Source organism: Hipposideros armiger, unplaced genomic scaffold, assembly GCF_001890085.2.
Source record: "Hipposideros armiger isolate ML-2016 unplaced genomic scaffold, ASM189008v1 scaffold_15, whole genome shotgun sequence".
Classification (NCBI taxonomy): domain Eukaryota; kingdom Metazoa; phylum Chordata; class Mammalia; order Chiroptera; family Hipposideridae; genus Hipposideros; species Hipposideros armiger.
The window spans coordinates 4,344,039-4,363,835 of NW_017731365.1; the positions used below are offsets into that span (position 1 = coordinate 4,344,039).

Sequence of the window (19,797 nt, forward strand, 5' to 3'; positions counted from 1 at the left end):
GGTTCTCAACCTGTGAGTCGCGACCCCATTGGGGGTCGAACGACCCTTTCACAGGGGTCGCCTACGACCATCGGAAAACAAAAAGATATTTACATTACGATTCATAACAGTAGCAAAATTACAGTTATAGAGTAGCAACGAAAATAATTTTATGATTGGGAGTCACCACAACATGAGGAACTGTATTAAGAGGTCATGGCATTAGGAAGGTTGAGAACCGCTGGTGTAGATTATGGTGCTGTGAGACAGGTCTCAGGGGCCATGATGGCTGAAGGGGTGGCCTTGGAGGATGGCATGTGTTCCTATGATGACAAGACTAGAAGGCTCATCCCTGGGCCACCTTTCAGGTGCCAGGGCTCAGCTCACAGACCCAGGGTCATAAGCTCCATACTCAGGATCCGGGGGACTTGTTCTGTCCTCGGGACAGGCTGGCTGCTTACAACCAGGTGGACATTCTATGGGGAAAATGTCAGGAATTGCTGCTGCAGTCAGAGGAGTCAGGGACAGCTGGAGTTGGAACAGCTGGAGTCAGGGGTGACCTTCCCTGGCATCACAGAGCCTTCTAAAGAGAGCCTCCAGGTACCTTCCTGGTGTCTGATGATTTTCAGGGTGTGCCCAGCCCCCCTCCCTGTCCCAGGCTGAGGCATCCCCTGGAGAATGTCGCTGCTGAAGCAGCCCCTGCATCTCTACCACCCTCAGAGATTCTGCCAAGGAGAGGCCTTCATCATGTCACGTAATCCTCTTCCAGATTGAATGTGCTTGGATAAAGGAGCGTGTCAGGGACTGCGTACATGGCCTCATGCTTGGGGCAGGACTGAGAGTCCGATCAGAGGCCCCACAGCTCCCTGGAAGGGACCATAATGACCTGCCTGTCCCACAGCCCCCTACCTGGCCCCTTACACCCCCAGAGACTGTTGATTCATCATCACAGTAGTAACCACCGCCTGTAGGTCTGTGAACTACCAAGCCAGGCCGGCTTTACCTGCGGGGTCCTCACCAATGGCCCCACAAATGGGCTTCATAGTTAGACTCATCTAACAGAGGAGGACGCTGAGACTCAGACAAGTTAAGGCACTTGCCAGAGGTCTCACCAGATTCCAGCCTGGGTAGAGTAACTCCAGAGGCCCACACACTGAACCCCCTCACCTCTCTGCCAGAGCGGGCAGTTGGGTAGCAGGAGAGAGCTGAAAGCCCTGGCTGGCACGGCTGCAGGACACGCTGCTCACAGGGTCTGGCCAGGACGGCTGGAAAGGCAAGTCCCCTGACCCAGGATTCAACAGAGATGGGAATGAAGGCGGGGGCCTTCACTAGACATTAAAGAGAAAATAAAAACCCTTGTGAACAAGATAAACTAAGACTGAAATTGGATATAATAAATATAGGATAATTTAATATTGGAGCTTCATTTCTTTTTGCCTCAGAGTCAAAGCTGGTCAATCAGAGTGTATTTAATATAGTGACCAGCCAGGGAGGGGTTGGGGNCCCCCTTCCAGGTGCCTTCTTCCCTCCTTGCATTCATGCAACATACATTTATTAGACACCTACTGTGTGCCAAACCCCGCGCTGGACTCTAGGTATGCCGCTGCAGTCCAGAAATATAAGGTTCCTGCTCGCATGGAGCTCACAGTCTGAGTGAGGCAGGCAGAAATTAAACAACAAGTTACAGTCAGGTGTTGGAGGGAACGGATACGGTGTACAGCCCGGGGCCCTAACCCTGGTCTAGAGTTCAGGGACCGACTCTGTGGGTGGGACGTGCAAGCTGGGACTACAGGGGCTAGCAGATGGTCATGCCAGGTACGGTGGAGACCCTCTCCACCCTCTGGGTAAGACCCGGCCCTCCCTTATTCTCCCTCGGCATCCAGCCTGTCCTCTAGATTCCCCAGGATAACTTTACACCCCAATAAGAGGCGTGTCTGCTGGGAGCCAGACAGTAGCCTCCAGCTGCGAGACAAGGAGAATCTGGACCACCCAAAAAAGGGACTGTGAGAGGGGCCAGCCCTCCCCTCCCACTCAGCCTCTTCTGACCCTTGGCCACTGAGGGCTCATGGGGCCCTGTCTGCCCTCTTCCTTCCAGGCGACAGATGAAGACTCACCTCCCAACAACCTGATCACCTACAGCATCGTCTTCGCCTCATCTTTTGGCAGCTACTTTGATATCAGCGTGTATGAGGGCTANGTTATATTGCCCAGCTCTGGGGTTCCAGTTCCCAAGGCATGGGCTCCATCCCTTCTCCCTCCGTGAGCGCCATCTCACCGCCCACCGGCACACACACTGCCAGATCGTGTCATCTTGCAAGCATCTCTCCTTCATGCTGTCACTCTCTCCCCCGTCTCCCTCTCTCCTCCTCACTTCCTTGCTCTTTCCCTTCTTCACCGATCTCTCCCTGGCCCGCCCAAACCCTCTCTCACGCACCCCTCTCTCCTGCAGGTGAAATCACCACCTCTACTCTGCTTGACCGTGAGACCAAGGCTGAATACATCCTCATCGTCCGGGCAGTGGATGGGGGCGTGGGCCACAACCAGAAAACGGGCATTGCCACTGTGAGTGCCCACCCCTCCCATGCCCCCAGCTTCCCATTTGCTGTCCAGCCTGCTGCTCCCGAGCTCATCTCCAGGCTGCACCTCGCAGGCCTCTGGACGCTTTGTCCTGAGGCAGTGTGAGGCACTGTGGGAGTGGAGTGAGATGGCAGGTACCAACTCAGTGTCAGTCAACCTCAGCCCTGGGGCCACCGCAGCCACGGGAAGAAAGGCATTCTTACCTGGGACACGTGGGCCCTCAGGAGGAGCAGATATTTTTTCCTCTGCTCCCAAAAGACCAGCTGGGCAGGTAGGAGAAGGCATGAGATCCACAGGCCCCTACCTATTGGCTCCTACAGAAGCAGGTACTCCCGCCAGGAAGAATGGCTCAGAGCAGGAAGCAGGGCCCTTGGAGGGTCCCTAGGGTCTTGTCACCACCCAGCCCAACTGTGGTGCTGAGACATGATGCCTGTGTTTGCCAACCATGTGCAAGCAGGGCCCGTGAAGGCCCGGAGCCCCCATCCAAGGCCTTGTCATCTCACCAAGGTGCCGGGAGAGCAGGAAGCGAGAGGATGTTGGAGGGTCCTGACTGAGCTCTTAGCTGCAGAAAAGAAGGGGTGAAGTGAGAAGCAATAAGCCCCTCTGTGGGACAGGAAGCAGGAGAGCCAGCTGACAGGTCACTCCGGCCACCTTCCCGCCTTGATCTTCATTCTCTTTCTTTGATTCTCCCTCGGGACTCCTCTCCCCATTACCCTCACCCTACCCACAGCAGCTTCTCCCAGCCCTGCCCAGCCAGAGGGGTGGCGGTGGTACTGCTTGGCCGGGGACTTGGCAGAAAAATCCCCAGTGCCCTATTCAGTCGCAGGAGGCCCCTGCTAATAGGATTCAGAGCTCTATAAATAATTTACCTGGTGACAGGTGAACAGGGAAATTGCTTGGCTTATAGCTGAGACTGACTTGGAAGCTTAAGGGATTCTATCAGCCCCCACCACCCTGTAAACCTCCCCACCCTGTCAGTCACCTTCAGCCAAGACTAGGGGTGGGTGGGACAGGTCCCAGGTCACAGGAAGGATTTCAGGGGCCACTTCATCTGTTCCTCTGCCACCTGGTGGGATACCACCTAAACCCTCTATCCTTGGAAGCCCAGGCCCTGCCCCCAAAGCCCCCAAAGCAGATGGAGTTGTGCAGTTAATACCAAGATGTCCCCTAGGCATCTGAGTATGTCCCCCTCATGGGCTCTGCCCTTGAGAAACTCAGCGAGGCATGGCCCACACCACCCCTTGTGGCTTCACAGGTCAACATCACCCTGCTGGACATCAACGACAACCACCCCACCTGGAAGGACGCTCCCTACTACATCAACCTGGTGGAGATGACCCCTCCAGACTCTGATGTGACCACGGTAAGTGGTGGTGGGACAGCAGAACTGCCAGGCTGTCCTTTCTAAGCAGTGTCTGCCATCCCCACATGAGCCCACCCAGGTGGGGCTAATGGACTTCATGCTTTTCTCTGAGCCATCTCTTGGAGCAGAGTTCTAGAAATTCTCTCACATGGTGAAAAGTAGTCAGAGGTTGGGGAAAAGCCCTCACCCAGTCCTCAGAGACACTGGGCTTCAAGTTTTGTCAAAGGGAGCACAGGTGACCCAGGGACAGCGCCAGGGATAGTGCCAGGGATAGTAGGGTTGGTTCAGCTTGTAGCCACACTTGCCCTGAAACCCAGGACTCTGGTCACCCCCTCAGAAGAGCCCCCGCCCTCCCCTAGCAAAGCACACATCCCTCCCTCAAATTGTATAAGCTTCATCTCTGCCCTCAGCACCTTTCCTTCAGCACTTCTGTCACTGCGGCCACTGGCTTGGGTCAGCTGGCCCCAGGGCTGACCCAGCAGGGGGTTCAAAATTCACCCAAAGATTTTCTGACATGAGGTGCTCCAGGTTTTCATAGACCCCTGTGCATGCTGCATGTGTGTACATCCAAGTGCTGTGTGCAGGGACATGACTCGAGGTGGGCAGGGGAAAACATGGCCAAAGCTTTGGGGTGTCCAGAATGGAGACCAGCTTCCTGGGGAAACTGAGGAAAGCCAGGATTGTGCACCCTATTGATCTGCTCTGCTCCACGACTTACATTTGCGAAACCTCTTTCTCCTTCCCCGCCCCCACATGTGTACCCCATTTGGCCTCATTTGAGGAGGTTTGTCACCAGCGTCCAGCCCCACAGCCACCCAGCCAGCCCTATGATGGACATGAATCTAACAGTTCATGACAACTCATTAATTAAAGTTCTGGGGTGTGCCAGGCACTGTGCTAGGGGTTCATCTTCATGGTACTCTCATGTGGCAGATGGACTCATTGCGGCCATTGTACTATATAGGACATGAGACAGAGTTTGAGGGGTTTGCCCAAGGTCCCAAAGTTTAGTAAGAGGTAGTGCCAGGACTCGACCCCAACTTTGAAACCACCTGGCCCAGCTCTTCTCCCTCTTCTGGTTCAGCGGTACCCTGGCAGGTAGCCCAGGTCCTGAGAAACTGGAGAACTCGAGTGGGATGGGAGAAGGGATGGTATTTTCACATCCAGCTCTCCAGGAAGGCTGCCCCACCCTGAACTCAGACAACCTTGGGCTGGTGATACCTAACCTCCCTTGTCAGACCCCCTCATCAACCACAGGGAGTAGTGACATAGTCCACCTGGGTCTAGGTGGGAGAGGATGTCAACCTAGACGGAAGGGGCTGGAGGTCTTGGCCATCACACCTGTCCTGTCCTTTCCACGCCTTCAGGATCTGAATGGTCTCAAATGGTGGGCAGGTCCCCTTCCAGACATCGCAGTAGGGCTGGGGCAAGGGCTCTGGAGTCTGTGGTTTTTCAAAGCGCCAAGTGGGAGGATTCCCTCCAACCCAGAGTCAGAGTTGGAAACCATTACCCTAAGCCCTTTCCACGTGCTAAGGACCAGATCTGATGGGCGCCCTCTGCTGCCACCTCGTGGACACTTGGGCTCTAGCCCAGGACAAACTCAGCTAGAGACCCCAAGAGCTAGGGCTGGATGCCCACCTCCGAACACCTGTCTGGTCATCTTTTACCTTTGCTTTATGTCCCGGGGAAATTCCTCCCAGAGGGAATTGAGGGGCAAGTGAGATATCCCTGGGAGAAAGTGGCTGCGTGGGTCACCAGCTAGGGGTGACATTATTGAAGAGCCTACCTGCGGGACAAAGCTAGTAGGTCTGCCCGGCTGGGACTGCATTTGGCCTTGGGCATTTCCCAGATCTGGTTCCCAGGGGTTCTCTCTGGGTCTCCAGCCTTTTCTCACATCCTTCTGAGCCATAAGCAGGTATGGACAATGGGCTAGGGGCCAGCTGCCCAGCACCTCCTCACTCTCCAGGAAACCTCAACAACCCTTCAGTGAGTACCTACTGTGTGCCAGGTCCCGTGCTTAGTAGTCTCAGGAGTACAGGAAGCAGTAGTGCTTCTGCTCTGCCTCCAGAGAGCTCCATGCCTCTTTTGCTCAAACCCACCACTGGATCCCACCTCACCCTGTGTAAAAGCCAGAGTCCCTACCAGACCTGCCTGGCCCATGGGATCTGCCCTTCCTTTCCCTCGAGGGCAGCGGTTCTCAACCTGTGGGTCGTGATCTCTTCAGGGGTCGAACGACCCTTTCACAGGGGTCGCCTAAGACATCGGAAAACAAAAAGATATTTACATTATGATTCATAGCAGTAGCCAAATGACAGTTATAGAGTAGCCACGAATTAATTTTATGGTTGGGGGTCACCACAACATGAGGAACTGTGTTAAGGGGTCGCGGCATTTAGGAAGGTTGAGGACCGCTGCTCTAGGGAGATAGACATGTGAGCCCACCCCTCAGTACCGAGTAGACACGGCCACTCCTCCCCCAGCGTGGGGCAGCCACAGGGTTGGGGCGCTCAGGCTTTTCAGTGACCCGTAGTAGTGTCAGACCTGAAAAATAAATAAATAAATAAAATGACTCAGAAGTTCACAAAGGGCAAAATCAAAATTAAAGCTTGTTATAGTAAACAGCTACCAACTATATTATGACATTAGTAATTATGACATTTAGTGTTTGTAAAAATTTCATTATGTTCGAGGACAAACTGTAGGTTAGATTTTTCTAGACTTGTCAGAATTTTTCAGAATTCTCAGTTATCTGTGATGATTGGAAGGAAAGCGCAAGTCAGGGAGCCTACACGTTGAGTTGGTCATAGCAAAATCGTTTCAAAAGGAGAAGTCATAAAAATTCTTTCAAATTTTATAGCCACGAAATGTACGTATGACTAGATATGGGGGTATGTTTTAATATCTTTGAGAGTGGCCCAGGGCTATGGTAAGGGCTATGGCTAAGGCGTGAGGACAGAAGGCTGCAGTGCAGGGAACAGCTAACCCAGAGGTGACATCCAGGGGGAGGGTGACGCACCTCCTGACTTATCGCACACCGCCCTTCTCACACCCACCACACCCCTCTCCCCCAACGCACACACTGGCCTTCCTGTTTCCTGAACCCACTAAACTCTTTCCCACCTCGGAGTCCCTACACAAGCCCTTCCTCCCCGCTCCCCCCTTCACCCCCAGAGTGTTCTTCTTCCTCTGCTCCCCCAGCCCGGCTTTTCCCATGGCTGGCTCAGCCTTCCACCTGTCCCAACTTAAAATGCCACCTCCAAAGAGAAGGACTCCCTTACTGCCCTGACTCAAGTAGCTGTGCTTCTCTCCATACTCTGTTTCTTTCAAAGCTGGCCCCACAACTTGTTTGTTTGTTAGGTTCCTTGCTTATTAAGAGACAGTTGTAGCTTAGTGATTCAATGGGCAGCTTCTGATACCAAAATGACTAGGCTGTACTCCTAGCCATACCACTTACCAGCTGTGTGGTGTTGGGCAAGTTACTTGACCTCTCTGTGCTCCAATCGTCTCATCTAGAAAATGGGGCTGGTTAGAGTCCCACCAAAATATATAAAGTACACTAGCACACGGTGAGGGGTTGAAACGTGATAGCTTTTGTCACCATTACCTGCCTCCCTGGCTGGAATCACATGTCTTATTCATTGTAGAGCCCTTATGCTTAGCACAGTGCCAGGCACGTTGTAAGTGTTCAAAATATTTGTGAATGAAAGTTGTTGAAGTACTCATTTACCTTTCTTCCCCAGCCTGCTTGGCCCCCCAGCTCTGCCAGGTCAGACTGGGTCTTCCTGTTAGAGGAAGACTAGAGCATATGACCTGGGACTCTCCCAAGGGCCCCTCTAGAGGGGGCACTGGCCCCAACCCCTGGACTCTGAGGCACAGGGTGATCCCAGTAATTTTTCAGAGCTTGTGTGCAGATGAGCGTGTGCCCGCTTTCAGGTGCACTTGGACTTAGCTGGGCTGGTGTGTCTGTGTGCACACATGCACACCGATGGTGTCCACTGCATCCGCGTGAGCTCTCGGAGTGACTGTTCTCTGTTTTCAAGTGAGATTTGGGCCCCACCCTCCCTCCTGGCTCCCGCAGCCTGCTTCAAGGACCTGGCTGATGGGCATTGATTTAGAGCCTTTCAAAGCCCTCTGGCAAAATAAAGGAGAGGGGAGAGGGAGAGAATTAGTCCCGTCAGGCCAGGAGAAAAATGACGAGCGTGAAATGGGAAATAAATGAGGAGAAAGTGGTGAGCGTCTACACAATCGCCAGGAGGAGTCCACAGGGGTCAGTCACAGCCCGCTGCCCTCTCCCGTGCCCCCACCCCACTCCATGACCAGGGAGTGGACAATGAGACCAGATATCGGTGTCACTCAGAACCAGCTACCCCAGGGGCCCTCAGGCACTCAAGTGGGGAGAGGGGAGAGAGGAGAGGAGAGGAAAAGCCACCCCCACCCCCTCCCCATGTGAACTTGATCTCAGTGTATTCAGCAGGGGGCTGTTGGTCTGAAACAGGTTGTTTAACTGCCTTCTGCCTCAGGTTCCCCACCCAGATAAATGGGGATAAGAACTGTGTAACTGGAGAGAGAATGTTCTAGAAATTCAGGGCTTGCTGCTCTCTTCTGTCCATCAGCCTGGCTGAAATGATGCCTGGGGTGCCTAAGAGCTCTGTTTCCTGTTGTCAATACAGGGAGCGATTGAGTCCCCATTATAGAGGCTGGGGAAACTGAGGCAGCGTGCCCACAGCACAATGAGGGCTCCTCGGGCCTGGAAGGCTGCCCCCACCCCACTCTGCTGCAGCAAGGCTGAAAGTGAGGGGGTGGGCTGAGCAGTCTGGGGTGGGAGCAGGGCTGCGTCCCACTGTCTGAAGCACCCTAGAGTAGCTCAGGGTTCAGTGCCAGCACCAGCCTCTCCCCCTGGCCTTCTGGGGCCCAGGGGCAGATGGGAGCCCTTGGCCACAGTGGCCCATCTGTCTGTTCTGGTCTGGTGACCCCAGAGACACCTCACTGGGGATTAAGCCAGAGAAGGGACAGATTCTGCTGCCAAAGCACAAAAGGCCCCACATCAAGTAAGATAAAGGAGCTGACGAGGCCAGGCTGTCATCACCAAGTGTCCTAGAGTGAAGAATGACACTGTCCTGACGCGACCCCTGGGACTGCAGTCACCCCCCCTACACTGATCTTGTCCACCTCTGGTGCCGCAGTGGCCCCTGCAGCACAGGGTGGGAGGACCGCTGAGGGGTGGGTGCCACTGCTGTCCTGGGTGGGAGCTGGGCCGGCCCCAAGGCTGGCGTTGTATGACCTTGAGTCTGGCCTCTCTGAGCTCTGCTTTGCCCTCGTGGGAGGGACATAGCCAGAGAAGCTCCCTACGGAGCAGGGGCTGGGCAGGCACAGGGACCTGGGGGGGCGCAGGCTGTGAGGTGTGTGGCCCTGGGTTAGGACAGCACTGAGGCTGATCCCTTCACAGAGTGGGAATACAAGTGGGGAACCAGGGGGGACGCTGGAAAGTTAAAAGGGCCAGAGCATCTGGGGCGCCTGTCCTGAGACCCTGCCCCTCCTGGGGATGTCGTTCCTCCCTCCGGGGGACGGAACTCAGCCTTCTCCTCCCCCTCCCCGAGTCCCATGACTGTCTCAACTTGCTGGGACCCACCCTCCAAACTGGGTGGCTTGTCCATGGCTCCCTTCCCGTGCCGTCATCCGTGGTGTCACAGAGGCCTAACTCTTTTCAAATCATCTCACAAGCAAATGCTCCAAAGGAAGAGAGGGTTCAATGATGAGGAACCCAGTTCCCAAAATCCAGCGTTCAAATCCTTCCAAAAGCTCAGCCAAGGGTTCAGACTCCCCAGCCCTTCCCAGCCGCACCCTGAAGAATTTCGTGGTCATGGACCTACTGGGGCCCCCCTGCTCTCCCAGAGGCTTGTGAGTATGTTACCCCGCATGTCTGGAACGGAAGGCCTCTGAGACGTGCTGGCAGGGTTGCCTGCTGGCTACTTGCATGGGCTCCGGAGGGACCCAGAGCCACTTCCTGACGAGGAGACTCTGGGAGCCTTGCTGATCACATCTGTGAAATGGGCGTGATTATAGGTATCCACCTCGTAAGGCTGTTGACACGGTACGTGGAGAGGGTCTGGCATTTATAAGATATTGGGAGCCTTCTATATGCTGGTATGTGCTAGGTGTTGCTTTTTTAAGATCAGGAGGCCAAGGCTTAAGTAGGGAAAGGGACTTGCCTAAGACCAGAACTGAGGGGTGCAGAAGCCGTGGAGCCCGGGGCTTCCACTGCTGGTTCGCCTTCTGACCTTCCCACCTCTCAGCCCCCATGAGGCCTCCCTGCTGGAGCCAGGTGTGAGGCCCAGTTCTGGGTCTGAGTGGGGTACCTGGGTCCGGCGTGTGAGCTCACACAGCCCGGGCAGGCCGCCTGGACGCAGAGACACCTGCCCTGGGCAGGGCTCAGTGGAGGATTGGCTGTCCCCTTCCTGGGCAGGTGGTGGCCGTGGACCCGGACCTGGGAGAGAACGGCACCCTGGTGTACAGCATCGATCCGCCCAACAAGTTCTACAGCCTCAACAGCACCACAGGCAAGATCCGCACCACCCACGTCATGCTGGACCGGGAGAACCCTGACCCCCATGAGGCGGAGCTCATGCGCAAGATCATCGTCTCCGTCAGAGACTGTACGTGTCCTCTGCTCCCCTCACAGCCCCACACTCCTGGGTGGGGACCCTGACGCCTCCCTGGTAACTTGTCCTCAGGGGGTTCCGAGCCTCCCCTGGAAGGCTGTGTCTTAATGACTAAGAGTGGAGTAATACACCTTCCCGGCTGTGATCCCACCCCCAGAACACCCTCAGGGGTGAAGGGGACTGGGGTGTGCAAAGCCCAGGCCGCTCGCTGGAGGGGGCTGCTGGGGTGGAGGGTCACGCAACCTGCCCCTCCCCCCACTCATCTTCCCCCTGGCCTTTTTTCTCCTGCACCCCTCTTTCCCTCTCCACCCTCCACCTCTATGGTCCCCCTACCCCAGGTGGCAGGCCCCCTCTGAAAGCCACCAGCAGTGCCACAGTGTTTGTGAATCTCTTGGACCTCAATGACAACGACCCCATCTTTCAGAACTTGCCTTTCGTGGCAGAGGTGCTTGAAGGCACCCCTGCGGGGGTCTCCGTCTACCAGGTGAGCTTTCCTTTCCCAGCCTGAGACCCTGCTCTCTGTCGCCCTCGCCTCATCCTAACCAGCCAGCTAGTGGGCAGCAAGTGCCCTGGGTGCCTGGCCTCGTGCAGAGCACTTTGCAGGTACAGGACAGGGGACACTGCCAGACAGGACATGATCTGCACCAGGCTTGGAGAACCAGTGCTCTGCGAGATGGTGATGGAAGGCTTCCTGGAGGAGGAATTTGAGCTGGGTCTTGAAGGACAGGTGGATTTGGAGAGGTGGAGGCAAGGCACCACAGGAGATAGATAAATGAGGGAGGGAAGGAGAGAAAGCGAATTCTGGGAAGCCGATCTTAGAGACTTTCAGGGCCTGATTATCGAGGTCTTTTCTAAGCCTGTAGATGGTTCTAGAACACAAAGAAGGTTAGGTGAGTGTAGCCCAGACTCCCTGCCTGCATGTGCTCTCCCGTAACCCCCAAGGCTGCTCCACACGATGGGTGGGACTCTCCCCACTTTTCAGAAGACTTAAAGAGACTTGCCCAAGTCCCTGTGGCCAAGAAGAGGTAGCAACTGATCTTGCACCTGGACCCTCTGCCTCCTGCTCCATCACCCTTATGGTCAGGGAGGCCCTGAGGTGCTGGTTCAGGGAAAATGATGCCCTAACAGGGGCCAGTTAGAAACACTAGATGGCCCTTGCAGTTAAGAGTGTGGGCTTTGGAATGTGACCAGGTGTGGATCCCAACTCTACCACCTGTGCTCTGGGTGACTTGGAGCAAACGACTTAACCTCTCTGGGCCTCAGTATTCTCACCTGTGAAATGGGGATCATAATAGTACATGCCTGGCTGTGCTGTGGCATTCAATCAGACACAGGTGTAAAGCATCCTGGCATTTGGACTGCAGGAGATGTACTGTAGCTGATGTGTTCGTTCTGTGTCTATCGTGAGGGCTTATACTCGAGAGACAGTGGGATCCGGTGGCAAAGGGTTAGCCTGATCCCATTCAAAGAAGACAAGGTTGTTTGTCAGCATGCCAAAGCGGTAAGCTTGGTGATGCCCTGCAGGCCCACTGTGCCTCAGTTTCTTTATCTGTAAAAGTTGGTTAAACGTGTTCTTTGACAGGTTCCAGGGAGCAGTCCCTCCTGCAGAATATTTTCCCCCAAACGTCCAGCAGGGGGAGCCAAGATCTGGACAGGGAACAGCAGCCTTTCCCTGAGGAGTCCCCACACAGGAGAAGTGGGGAGTGAGAGAGGTCTCAGAGCTGGCTCCCCGGGAGCTCGCAGACAGTGGAGAAAGGCAATGTCCACCAGCACAACTTCTGAGTTCAAAATCAGGAGAAGATGATGGAAGGATCTGGGAGCATTTATCTTGCAAACTGTCTTCAGATACAGGAAGAGGGTTATGACTTGAGCTCGGAGGTGCCCCAGGTCCACTCTAAGACCTTGACCAATAGTGATTTCTGCTGAGGTGCAGAAGAGCTTTCTCCAGGGACTAGAGCTGTGCAGTGAAATTAGAAATAGTGAGCCCCTGGTCCTGTAAAGCAGTCAAGCTAAGTGTGGACACCCTTTGTCCAGCTTGTTAGATATGAATTAACCCAGATGACCTTGACATTGCCTTTCAATCCCGAGAGTCTTGGATTGATGCAAAGCTCTTATTTTAACTCTCATTATACATTTTCTCAAATGTTTTAAATCCTCTTCTGTAAAACTTTCAACATAATCAGGGTCTTGAGTCAGGATATCTCTCATCAGGACTGGACGTGCTGATGTGAAGGGTGTAGGGATTTGGGAGGCAGAGTGCCTACACCTGGCCTCAATGGCTTTTAAAAAAAATAATAATCAAACCTTCAAGTGACTTTTAAAAACTGATCTTTGATATCATCTTATTGGTGTTGCCCTACAAATCAAAACAAAGCAGGAGAGGCAATTGTGATAATTGAGCCTTCTTTGTAGTTGAGCTCCACATGATCGAAGGGGTCTGAGCTGTAAGAACTGCCCCAGGTCAGCGTCATGAGGGCTGGAAGGGTAGGGGAGACTGCGCAACGCTGCAAAGTTTGGAGGGCCTGACCAGCTGGGGAAAATCTGGGAGGGCGTCCTAACAAGGAAAGAGGAGTTCTGAAAGGGGAAAGTTGTGGGGACCTGGACTCTTTGTTCTAAAACATCCCATCTCCACCCCACCCCTGGCCCCACTTGGTGCATCTGGACGCCTTTCAGCTCTGACATGCTGCCCCCTTAGAGAACATCTGGCAGGGTGTGTTGGGGACAGTAGCCTGGCCGGAGGCTCCAAGGGGAGCAGGTGTTTCTGGCTGGAGCTGAGCATGGGTCAGTGGGAAGGAGGGGAGAAGGGGACACTTCTCAGGGGAGAAGTGTCAGTCCTGGTGTCCCCATTCCTCACACAGCCCCTCCTTTCCCTCAGGTGGTGGCCACTGATCTGGACGAGGGCCTGAATGGGCTGGTGTCCTACCGCATGCAGGTCGGCATGCCCCGCTTGGACTTCCTCATCAACAGCACCAGCGGCGTGGTGGTCACCACCACTGAGCTGGACCGCGAGCGCATCGGCGAGTACCAGCTGCGGGTGGTGGCCAGTGATGCGGGCACGCCCACCAAGAGCTCCACCAGCACACTCACCATCCGAGGTGAGAAGGGTGGGAGTGCCTCCTGCTGGATGCTGAACACATGGACACGGGCCCTGGGACAGTGTGGGAAGTGCGCGTGCCTTCCTTGCTGTCCATCATCCATGTGGACACAGGGTGCCCTCCTCAACCGGAGCCATTCAACACAGCAGAGCTTTCCTTGCTCCAAGCCAAAAATGCCAGCAACCCTTCTCCCACCTGACCACTGCCTTCAGTGCCCCAGAGCCAGGAGCAGTGGCCTGGACCCATTGCCAAGAGCCCCCTCTTTGATCCTGGCAAAAGCAGAGAGGGCCTGAGCAGGGGTGGGGGCCCTTGCGCTAATAAGTAGTCTGGGCAGGTTGCAGAGCCCTTTGTCTTCTTTGAAGGCCAGAATTTTTATTTGGAGATGCAAAGGGAGCCGTCCCCTCCCATGTGCCTGGAATCTCAATGGGAGGGCATCACCTTGGGAAGAGGAAGCTGGGATTCCCCCGACTCCCTGAAATTCCTCCTCCCCATGGGGCCCTCTCAATAATGCCCACCTGTCTCCACCCTCTATGGGGCATCCAAGGAGGATTACTATTTCTCAATCACTCTGGCTATATATTTAATTCTCAGGACAAAACTGGGACACTGATATGAGCTATTGCCAAAGGGCCAGGAGGAACCCCCAGAATATAAGTGCAGAATATAACGGGCAAGATGTGGCCTGTTCTCTAGGACAGGCCCGGCTCCATCCTGGCTCCTGCCAGCCTGCATGGGATGGGAGTGGTTAGCTCAGCACAGGCACAAACTTCCACCCTCCTTAATCACGACCTGAGATGGTAAAGATGAGAGAGCCAAGCATCCTCTCTCCTGGTAATCCAAGTCTTGCCTTGTGGGTTCCTGGTGCCAGTGTGAGGACCCACTTCTATGCCAGTGATTGGCAAGGAGGATGTCCAGTCCTCTCAGAGGACCCACCTATGATTTTTCTCCAAGACTCAACAGAAGCCATATCACCAGATGAGCCCATCGTTTCTCTTCCTAGTGATATTGCAAAGAGTAGCCAAGGTGGGGTGGGGATCATTTCATTAGGAAGGTCTTCCAAAACCCCATCTGCCAAAGGAATAGGGGCTTGTATGCAGAGCTGGAAAAAGAAATGAATCTTAAGGGAAAGTGGACTCTGTGGGTAGGAAAGGTCCTCAAAGGCAATTACTGTCCCTGGGACCTCACCACACACTGGAGGCAGCAGTCCCCAAGACTCCGACCCTGCCCCTCTCTTGCTGTGTGACTTTGAATAAGTCATTCGGCTGCCCTGAGCTTCTGTCTCCCCGTTTATATATATATGGCTGTCCTCTGAAGATGTTATGAGGGGCATGTGTGGTCTTGCATGGGAAGCACTTAGCATGGGCTTGGCCTGTGAGAAGAGCTGAGGAATGGTCACTGTCAGTAGCATCATCGTAATCATTGTCAGGCGCACCCTGGAGAGGAGCTCTGGGGTTTTCTCCTCCCTTGGACAGCAGGAGCAGCAGCAAGCCCTTAGGGACACAGGGGCTGTGGGAGGGCGTGGGCTTCTGCTCAGCTCTGTCATGGCCCCAGCCAGCATGGGGCCCATGGCTCATGACTGGGAGGTGCTGACTCCTAGGAAATCCATTTCCTATTGGCCTGTGGAGTGAGCCGCTGCCTTTGGAGCTGGGGCGTCTTGAGCAGAAGCCGGTCCTAGCCCTGTGTACCGACTCTGCCCACAGTGCTGGATGTGAACGATGAGACACCCACCTTCTTCCCTGCTGTGTACAACGTCTCCGTGTCTGAGGACGTGCCACGGGATTTCCGAGTTGTCTGGCTGAACTGCACCGACAACGACATAGGCCTCAATGCTGAGCTCAGCTACTTCATCACAGGTGCGGCCTTGTCTCCACCCACTTCCAGATGTACAGCCCACCTGGGGTGGGGCAGGAGAGGGGACGAAGCCCACATCAGCCATCAGGATTTGGTCCCTACTGAAGCCTCCCTGAAGATTTGCTCGTGGCTTTTCCCAAGGACTTTGTAGCTGGATCTCCTCGGGGGCCTCCTATACCTATTGGGATGGGGGTACCTACCAAGTTTTAGTCTGGAGGGAGATGGAGCCAGTGACCCCTGGGAGGGGCCCTGCCCCACACTCTGTCCCCTGTTAGGGTGAAGAAGCAGCCACTGGAGGAATGTGGCCTGTCCTTCCTTGGAGACCCTTTCACTCATTCAGAGAATTCCCATCTGTTTAGAGGCAGATGGTTTAGAGCTCTCTAAATTAAATGGCCTTTGCTCAAACATGGCAAGTAGCTCCCACCTGAAGCGCTATGGAGAAATATTATAGGGCCGTGTCCTGGCTCAACAAGGGAAAGGGAGCCATGATCGATCAGTGCTGTCTGCCATGACAGTCGGCTTGGTAGGTGATGGTAAACATGCCATGCATTAGGCATTCCTGGATTAGAACGGTTTCCCAGCATTCTTTAGTCCATTGCAAACCTGAAAGGTACTGGGATGCATGGGATCGGGGTAGTTCTTTCACATTCCTCAGCACTCCCTTGGCCATCTTACTGGATCTGCCTTCCCTCTCTCTGTCCACGACCTGCCTGCAGCCACATTACACACACATCCTTACGCAAGTGTGTGTGCATACACCAGCCTCCCTGATGCCTTTCCCCTGGGAGCAAGGAATCTCAGGCTCACAGTCCATCCATAGCTCGCTGCAGCCAAGGTGACCTCTCAGACCTCAGCCTCTCCTCTCCAGATCCTTTCCCTCCTTCCCCTCCATGAAGGGGCCCAGCACCCTCAAGCCAGCTCCTCACTTTCCCAGGTCCTCAAGACTGCCCTGGGAAAGTCTCAGCTATTAAGACACCCACATGGTACCAGCCAGGGCTCAGACCCCAGCACTACTCATGTCTTAGTTCCTCCCCAGCCCCCTAAGGAGCCAGACTGTGTTCCTTGTAGTTGGAGCTTCAAACACTAGATAGCAGATCCTGGAGGCTTAGAGGCAGCGGGCTTTCCCCAGGGGCAAAGCATGTCAGGACAAGGGAGCATGTGGCAGTGGCCCCGAGGATAACTTCCCAGCACCCTGAAGTGGCCAGTTCCTGCTCAACTGACAGCCTTCTCAGCCCTAGGATCCTTGGATTTTAATTTCGCACATTCTGAGAGGAGCTGTGCAGTATCCTGATAGAAGCTCGTCCAAACCCAGTGCAGTGGTGCCCTCTGCTGCCCAGACCACCACACTGCCCGCCAGCTAGCAGGGGAGGGGTCTCCACACTGTGCCAACGGAGCGTTTTTCTGGCGTTCATCTATCTCAGCAAGGAGACCCTCACACTTCCCACCTGTCCCAGAACTCAGGAAGACTCAGCAACTCCTGTCTCCTGTCCACCTGCCCCTACTTTTCACTCTGTGGGGCCTCCAGGCATCCCCCCACCCTGGAGAATGCCCAGCCCACCTCAAAGTCCTTGGCCACGTAAACACCCCCGCCCAGGTTAACTGCTCAGATACTTCTACAAGACAGGTGGCAGACTAGTGAAGGGCACAAGCTGGGGAATGAGACTATTGCGTTAGAGTCCTACACCCCACCTAGGTGACCCAGGGCAACACACATAACCTCGCTAATGAACCCTTTTCCTCCTCCGTGGAAACAGTGACAGTATGCATGAAATGAAATGGTCCCTGTGAAGTGCCTGGTACACAGTGGGTGCTCAGTGAATATTAGACCCTTATGATTTCAGGCATTCAGCACCCCGCCTAAGCCCACACAGGCCACACCCTCATCAGAGCCCCCCAAAACCCTGTCCTCAGGCAAGGCTGAATGGGCAGCACAGCCTGTCGTTGCAGGACCACCCCTGGAGTGCCCCAGGTCAGAAGCAGAGGTAGGTGCCCCCTGCTTTTCCCTGGCCAGGAGCCGCTTCCTGGCTGCAGCTTCGTTCTCTTTTGCCCACAGGTGGGAACGTGGATGGGAAGTTCAGTGTTGGCTACCGCGATGCCGTGGTGAGAACAGTGGTAGGCCTGGACCGGGAGACCACAGCTTCATACACGCTCATCCTCGAGGCCATCGGTACGCACCAGGCCTCCCTGCCCACCACCACATAGTTGTTCTGGGCAGAGTTCACATGAGGCACCCTCCCAGGGGCCAGCTGGGCCCAACCCCAGGAGCCAGGCTCTGAGCCAAAGGCTCTGGCCTAATGCCAGTGGAGAAAGGGCAACCAGCTAACACATGGTGGGGGTGGAGGATAATCAAGGAAGGCTTCTTCGAGGAAGTGGCATCAGGGAGTGCCTTTGGATCAATTAGGACTCTTAGTTGCAAATTTTAAAATAAAATAAACTGACTTCAGCAATAGAGATGAGATCTGATTAGTTCCACCTGCCCCGGTGCCTGTCCCTGAACCTCTTGTCATGGTCCAAGGGGTGAGATATGCAGGTGAGTGAGGCCTAAATCACATGCCTGTCCCTGGAACTGGGGCAGAGGGATGGGGGAGGGGGAGCTGTCAGACCCACTTAGAACCCCAGGCCTCAGAGTTGGGAAGGGAGGGTTCTCAGGGGGACCTTCAGGGCACGGAATTGCCTAAGAAAGCAGGGTGGTGCTGGTGGGCGGAAGTCAGGCAGGCCCGCCATCTCATTGAGGGCCAAGAGAGGTTTCAATACATGGAGAAGCAGAGAGGGTATTTCAGGCAGAGGAACCAGCCCATGCAAGGGCCAGGAGGTGGGAAAGCTGTGTGTGTGTGTGTGTGTGTGTGTGTGTGTGTGTGTGTGTGTGTGTCCATGTGTCCATCTGTCCCCACCTCCCGGGTTGCTGGCCCATGGTGTAGTGGACATTGGGGAGGGGAGGGTGCGATCAGGTAGGGCTGGCTGTGGAGGCCTGCATGTCAGGCTGGAAGTTGGGTCTTTGGTTTCCAGGCAGCAGGAGCCCTTGAGGGCTTCAGAAGGGAAGAAGTCTGTGATGCGGCCTGTGTCCCCCAGATAGCCTTGGTCCTCCCAGGAGCACCTAGTTTGTTGTTTGCAGTGAGCACTGGGTGGAAAGGGAATGTGCTGTCTGCGCCTCACTCCTTCCAGCCCACAGTCTCTCCACAGCCCGCCCACGCCCACAAGCATCTTCCCTCTGCCCTGCTGCTCTCCTCCCATCCTGGGGCAGCCGCACCACCCTCTGGAGACCCGTCGTCTCCCTCTGAGTCCAGCCTTCTCAGCTCTGGCTAACAGGAGGAGAGGGCTCAGTCAGGCTCAGACCTTCTGTGGAGCCTGCCAGCAACACTGTCCCCAGCGAGGGCAGATAAGCAGGACCCCTAGGGCAGTGGGAGGCTGGTCCTGGAGAGGCACTTAGGAAGACAGGATGACTCAAGATAGGCGACTGCACCCAGGCATGTAGTCATCTGGCCTGGGGAAGAAGGACAGAGCCTCCACTGGTCCTCAGCCCACTCCAGCTGCCTGGACTCCTCCCTGGGGTGACTGTCCTTGCCTGGACGTGCAGCGCTGAGCGCAGCTCCTTCCTCCAGGGAGGATGACCCAACACTGCCCGTGGAGCTGTCTCCTCCCAGCCCTGGAGGGGCCTCACAGGGGCTGAAGGGGTAGAACCCCTGGCTACCACAGGCTTAGACATCCAGCAGGGCCCACATCTCAGAGGGCCCACCCCACATCTGTCCCACTGATGTTTGACCCACCTCGTGTTTCATAATGACGAGTAGTTGTGAACATTTAAAAACCAGGAGATTTTACTTAAAAGCTCACGTGTTCAATTTCTCTTAAGAAACCAGAAGACCTCATGTCACTGGGCCCACATTCCGCCTGTCCACTGTAGACCGGAGCAGAGGACAGACTGCTCTGTCCTCGGAGGTGGGCCCGCCCAGACAGTCACCCAGGGATCTTTCCCACAAGGCCCTGACAGCATCTGGGTTTGTAATCTCAGGGTCTCTCTGATTCCTAGGGCTGCTGTAACAAATGATCACAAATTCAGAAATGTATTCTCTCATGGTTCTGGAGGCCAGCCATTAAATTAAGGTGTCAGCAGGGCCCCAGTTCCTCCCAAGCCTCTTCCGGTTTCTTCCTTGACTCCTCCGGCTTCTGGTGGCTCTAAGTGTTCTTGGCTTGTGGCTGCAGGACTGGACTCCAGTCTCTGCCTCCAACTTACCATGGTCTTCTCCTCTCTCTGTCCAGTCTCCCCTCGGCCTTT

The 19,797-nt window shown here is 55.0% G+C and overlaps 1 protein-coding gene across 1 annotated transcript in view; it reads left to right on the top strand.

Moving 5' to 3' along the window:
• Positions 1–19,797, top strand: part of CDH23 (cadherin related 23) — a 430,582-nt gene that overhangs the window by 315,214 nt on the left and 95,571 nt on the right. Inside the window, exons 17-24 of the mRNA XM_019624627.1 lie at positions 2,075–2,212; positions 2,428–2,541; positions 3,812–3,919; positions 10,383–10,572; positions 10,917–11,062; positions 13,454–13,673; positions 15,374–15,526; positions 17,578–17,691. Coding sequence (XP_019480172.1) covers positions 2,075–2,212; positions 2,428–2,541; positions 3,812–3,919; positions 10,383–10,572; positions 10,917–11,062; positions 13,454–13,673; positions 15,374–15,526; positions 17,578–17,691 — 1,183 coding nt within the window. The remainder of the gene's footprint in view (positions 1–2,074; positions 2,213–2,427; positions 2,542–3,811; positions 3,920–10,382; positions 10,573–10,916; positions 11,063–13,453; positions 13,674–15,373; positions 15,527–17,577; positions 17,692–19,797) is intronic.